The sequence below is a fragment of the Serinus canaria genome, chromosome 1, assembly GCF_022539315.1.
Source record: "Serinus canaria isolate serCan28SL12 chromosome 1, serCan2020, whole genome shotgun sequence".
NCBI classification, from domain to species: Eukaryota; Metazoa; Chordata; class Aves; order Passeriformes; family Fringillidae; genus Serinus; species Serinus canaria.
The window spans coordinates 25509034-25515290 of NC_066313.1; the positions used below are offsets into that span (position 1 = coordinate 25509034).

The window sequence follows — 6257 nt, forward strand, 5'->3', positions numbered from 1 at the left end:
GACCACAAAGAACCCATTCAGGTATGAGAATACCAGCATGACTGAGATGTGCTTTCAGATGGTGCTGATTTCAATTCATGGTTTTAATGCTGGTCAGTTAACCTGACAGAAGTTCAGGGAACTGAGTGAGAAAGGCACTTGTTACCAGGAAGAATGAAACATTTTTAGCAGCCTAGTACTTCTTATCTGAGCCACAATGGCACCCAGCATGGCTGATGTAAGAGATTGCTGTCATAAGGCATGGTTGCAAAAGTAACTCATTCACCTTAGAGGACTAAAGCCATGGCTTTTCATACAGGAAACAAGCCCAGTTTACACACAATTTGTCAATCTTGTGCACACAGCAGAACCTCTTTTGTGCTTACTCTAAGCATGACAAAAGCACTACACTGGTAAGGTAGCAAACCAAAGTACACTTTGGACACATTATATCCACCCATAAAAGCTGGAATTGCATTTTAAATATCAAGTTAGGTCAGCCTTACATAAACTGGGCTCTGCACAACACCTCCTAATCAAGGAGTTAAGACATTTCCATGTTTTACTGTAATCTGAAATAACTCAAACACTGCTTGAACACTCCTCCCCCCCCATTAAAACTGAATACATATCATGGCACAGAGTTTCAGCTGAGACACTTTTCAATTAAATAACACTACTGAGCCATGTCCCTGATGAAAATGTCAGTGAAGCTGTGCATACAACCCAGGTTTTTAAATGAAAATGGATGTGTAAATGTGTGGATGCATACAATCTAACAGCTTTAATGTTCCTAATCTTTTTGTAACACCTCTAGGTATAAATCTCAGGGCTCTGAAGAAGTATACTTGCCTCCTGATGGACTGTGCATCCACAGTATTGCCAGTCATTTTACAATTCTTCATCTCAGTCGTGTTTGTGATTCCTTTAATCAAATTAAATCCCTCAGGAACATGTTTTCCTATTTTGAAAGCTGTCACTGTCCTTCAAAGTGGCACAGACTTTGTGGTACTTTTCACAAGTTCTTGTGACACAACCAACCATGATTCATTGGGAAACCCTTCATATCAAATGCTATGCTTCTTACACCTCCTCCCAGCCAGGTGTCACTTACAAAGTTATTTTTAAGACCTTATAAAGCACTACTGTACAAAAATTAAACCACAGAATGGCTCCTGTCAAATTCAGCATGCCCCAACCCTTGACTTCCTCGCATGTTTATTTCTTTCTACAGCACCTAGCTTCAACTCATACATTGTATTAATTCAGATCCAAACGGGACATGATTGGTTACAGTGTCACACACTTTGCATCAAGGCACTTTGCAAATTAAGTGTGCTTAAATACTTGGAATGCACCATCCTGAATCCCTCTGCAGCCTAATTCATTATACTTCAATATGTGGAAGCCCGAGGTGTTCTTACAACTTCAGCACGTGGGGAGAAACCATCAACAACCAAACAATGCTCAAAAAAGTTCCTCGGTAACTCCTCTGCCTAAAAGAGTCAGGAGCACCCCGCAGATTCACCTAAGAAGAGCTGAGGTGAAGAACAGCTGGAGCAGCTCAGCCAGCAGTGCCAGCAGAACACATTCACAAAATCTTTGCCTTCTTTTTCCCAAGATGTCTTTGACATTTCTGAGTACAGCTAAACTTCAGCTACAAACAGGAGCCCACAACGCACACAGCAGGCGTGGGCCAGGCACATGTCACAGGGCCACTCCAGAGACAGTCCCTTCAGTGTGTCCCTGGCCAGCTCCTCAGAACACTGCTTCAAACACCAGGAATCAAAGCAGCAAAGCCACTATCAAAAACTTACATCCGAATTATCTCTTTGCAGCTGTCGGACTCCTCCAGGATTCACCATCATTTTTCATCTACTCTGTTAAAATCTTCCCATGTATCCCTAACTTAAGGGAATAAGAAAGTCTCTAAGGGAATAAGTAATTTCCAAACACTTCAAAATTTGCAATGTTCTTGTACTGTCTCACTTACCTGATGTGATATTTTGAAGACAAGCACCTTAAAAATCTGCTCACAACATCAGCATTTTTCTAAGCTTATTTCCCATTCAGTCGCAAACATGTTTTCATGTCAAATGTATTTCATCCCAAAATGTACCTATGAGTTATTGTTATGGCACTAATTGACTATCAAAAATTAAAGGTTCTAAATCTTTCTAATAAAAAGGAAGTTTCTTCCTTCCCATTTGTCTGATTACTGCACACAATTCATGAGCAACGAACAAGGCTCTGCAGTTGGTTGAAGTGCTACATAACACATATAAATAAGATGGTCCCAATGACTTGTATTTTAAAAGTAAAACTAAAATCATGCCTCTAAAACAAGCTGCTACATCACCTGACTTCTGGATGCTTAAGTGTGCCATCATTATCTCTGCTAGAAGTGCTTAATAACTGCATGTCTAGATGAAGTCTAATAGAAGTCCAAGTCATTATGTGAAAAGCAAAATACAGTTTTGTGATTTTTGTACTTATGAACAGAAACTCAGCACATCACTACTCCCTCTTTCTTTTCCTTGTTTGCAATTTTTCACTACAGACTCCCTGGAAAATGGGCATCATGTGCCACAGCTGTATCCAGCTATAGCTATGTCAATGGACTCAGCTCATTTGAGCTGCAGCTGACAGGGAGATGCATTTTAGGTGTCCTGCCCTTAATGCGAGCAGTACCTGTGAGTTACAAACACTTCTGTGCCTGTCAATGTTGGAGCCATGAAACTGAAGCCTTCCAACTCTTTAAAGCCTCTGTAGCCTGGCAAATTTGACCGAAATCGGCCAGACAGCTAAAATTAGAGAAGAAACAGACAAGACACATCCATCAGACTTCCTTCGGAGACCAAGCTTACTACACGAGAAACGTTAGCTACGAGTGACCGAATTCTAAGCAAAGCAGCCGTCCCCGGAGGCACACCATCCCCTGAAGCGGGCTGACCTCCCGAGGGGGTGTCACTCGACACGAGCACACCGCCGCGATGCCCGGAGCACCGCGTCCCGGACCACGCCGGGAAGGAGCCAGGCTGCGGCGCAGCGCCCGCCTCTCGCTGCCTCCCGAGCGAACTCCCCGATCGGCGGCTCAGGCTCAATTGCCTCGCAGCACCGCAAAGCGATAAAACCACTCCGCTCTCCAAGCCTCCGCCGCTGTTCCCCCGAATTTCCCTCAGCCCAGCCCCGGCAGCCGCCGCAGCCGCACAACTCCGGGCAGCAGAGCCAGGGCACCGCCACCGCGCCGCGCCCGCGGGGGGCCGCACCGCCACGGGCCGCCCCGCTCTGCAGCTGCGCCCCGGCCCGTCCCGGCCCCGCAGCCCCTGCCCGGGCAGGGCCGGGCACACCGGGGCCGGACAAAGGGGCACCGGCCCCGCCGGCATCCCGGGGCGAGCGCGGCCCCGGCCCAGCGCGACGCCCCGGCCCCGCTGCCGCGGCCGCTCCGGGTCCCTCTCCTCCCGCTGCCGCTCCCGTCCCCGGTCCCGCGGCCGGCACTCACGGTCTGGCCGGGCGCGCTGCGCGGCGGCCCCAGCGCCGGGACCATCCTCCGGCGGGCGGACACCCCGCGCCAGCCCCGCCGCCGCCTCCGCGCCGCTGCCCGCCCGCGCAGCCCACCCTGCTGCTCGCGCCGCGGCCAATCGCCGCGCTCGGGGCCAGCCCTCGCGGCCAATCAACAAGGGTCGGGTCGGAGAGGGCGTCGCTCGCCCTCAACTGGGCGGGGCGGAACGCGCGCGGGCCAATGGCCGCCACAAACATTGGCGGCGCGGGCCAATCAGAGGGCAGAGAGGCAGAGACTGGCGTCAACAAGGTAAGGTGGCCGAAACAGGAACTGGCGGGGAGCGGCGTCCCGGGCGGCCAATGAGCGCAGCGGGAAGAGGCGCGCGGAGGGGCGGGCGGCAGCGCTTAAAGGGGCCGCGGCCGCGCCGGCACGGGAAAGGTTGCGCCGTTGGGTCGGTCCTGAGCGGCACCGCCGGCACCGGGGAAAGGACCGCGTGTGAGAAAGGGCCGCGCGTTATTTTGTGTGTGTTGCTGTCAGATGAAACAATCCCGTCCTGCCAGGGCGAGAGTGACCCGAGCGCTGCCCTTCGCCGAGCTCAGCCGCGGGGTGTGTGGGAGCCCTCAGCAGTGCAGAACCGCGTTCGTGCGCCAGGCTGCTGCCCCGCGCCCGCGGCAGTCGGCGTTCTGGGACCGAGTGGCGAGCAGAGATAAAGGCTGGCTAAAGATTTGCTATGTGGAGCTGTCCATGAGGAGCCAACCACGTCCTGTGACTGTTCTGTGCCATGAGTGATGCTTTAATGGACATTTTTCCTTAACTTTGTCACGTGCTCTGCTCACGCTTAGTTCTGGGAAAGAAGGCACTCCGTCCATCTTCCTCATGAGTTAAATCAGAGTTTAGGAAAAGTGTTGTTTTATCCACGAAATGAGGGACTGTGGATCATTAACAACTCCCCGCTACCTCACTTTTTGCTTCCTCCTAATGCCTAATTCAGTTATCACCCATGATAAGGCAGCGTCCCAGTTCCAGCTCAACTGCTTCCCTGAGAAAGCATCTTGTATCCATATGCCTTCTTACAGCATAATAGAGCAGGGACAAGTTTCTGAAGCAGTGTCCAAGAACTCTGCTGCTGCTGAAATGAGTCATAGCAGCAATCAGATGTTAAATAACCCAAAGCATTTTGTTTTGAATAGCTGCCACTTGCGAAATAACCTTGCAGCTGACATTAAGTGAAAAGCCCATTTGCGAGCTGTGAAAATTGAGGCCCAAGCTGTTTTTGCAGAGGAATTCTAGCATTACTATAAATACCAGCTTGAAAGTGTAAAGTAGGAATGTAAATGCACTTTTTCGCTTTTCATCATCTTTGGTTCTGATATGACACAACCAAACTGGAAGACAAGCCACTGAAAATCTGAAATGCCACTGCTCCATCAATTTATTCCAATATAAACTGAGGGGGGAGGTTTCTCTTCTAAAGATTAGTGTGCTTTTCTTGGTGAAGATTTTCACTAAATAGGCACCCCATCCAAATCAGCAAAACCAAGTTTACCTTCTGACACTCTTATTGTGATCTACAGTGTTTGAGTTCATACGTGGTCAATACCAGTATGGAGTCAAATATCTGAAATACTGTGGCAAAAATCCAGCAGCAGGCAAAAATCCACAGGTGAACCTCACATACAACACAAACCTACCTGTTTCTCTTGAAGAATATAAATTCACAATTATATGGCAAGAATGTTTAAAAAAGAAAAAGTGCTTTTGTACAAATACTGGCAAGGAAAGCTTTACATTGGATAGATAATTTGCTATTCTTTTAACAAGTCAAGAAGATTTGCAGCTTCATTTCACATTGACTTAATCAAGAACTTGAGTGCAATTTTTTTGAATTTTTTTTTTATTATTATTATTTAAATTCTTGGCTGTAGTGCAGGTTTGGGTTCAATAATTCAGTGAGCAGTACTGGGCTAAGTCTGTATGATGTGATACAGCAGCTGACAGGCAATCAGAACACAGGTCACTGCATCTTTCCCAGTGCAGGGGTTTCTTGGACTATGGGTCATGTACATTCAAGGGAGTGAAAGAAAGCTGGCAACTCAGCAGTTTAGAGAGCTTCAGCTGGTGGTGCCACAATGCCTTCGGGCAGAATGGTAGCAAAACTGAATGCTTTTACAGTGTTAAAGCACTGAGGAGGAGGGAAGAAGGCAGAATGAAAAGAGAGGGATAGAGTAACCATTCCATTATCTGAATTGATGCGTCTTTAAGGGAAAGAGAAAAGAACATAAGGCAGAACATTTGTCCCTTACAAAGCATCTGGATTAGATGGGCTGAATAGATTTAGAGAACCCCTACGGAAAGGAAAGTAATACTGCCAGAAACAGATGACAGTGCTCATCTGACAAGATTGGTTTGGTAGATTCTCAAAAGGACTTCACATAAGAGGTTTTGGACAGGGATTTTTTAAAGTAATCTAAAGTACTGCAGGATCAGAGGATAATGTCCTCACAGGGAAAGAGAACTGATGAAAAGACAGAACAATCCCTGTGTTCCACATGAAGTGAATGACTGACCACTCACTCACTCGATCCTGATGTGGTAACTGTTCTTGAAGTAGTTGTACCAGTAACAAATTAAGAGACAACAGCACACCCTGAGTGATTACAGAGGCGCCATAAACACCCAAGTTTTGAATGCAGTGAGGGGAATGGGAGTGCCTGTAGAACCAGCAGAGCTTTGGGAAAGCACAACATAAATGATCAGGAGTACCTGCTAGCTTCTC

General features: G+C 48.0%; 1 protein-coding gene across 1 annotated transcript in view; it reads right to left on the reverse strand.

Moving 5' to 3' along the window:
- Nucleotides 1-3633, reverse strand: part of USF3 (upstream transcription factor family member 3) — a 28315-nt gene extending 24682 nt beyond the window's left edge. Inside the window, exon 1 of the mRNA XM_030234734.2 lies at nt 3482-3633. Within this exon, the coding sequence (XP_030090594.2) occupies nt 3482-3526 (45 nt within the window). The 5' untranslated portion in view covers nt 3527-3633. The remainder of the gene's footprint in view (nt 1-3481) is intronic.
- Nucleotides 3634-6257: the final 2624 nt, after the last annotated feature.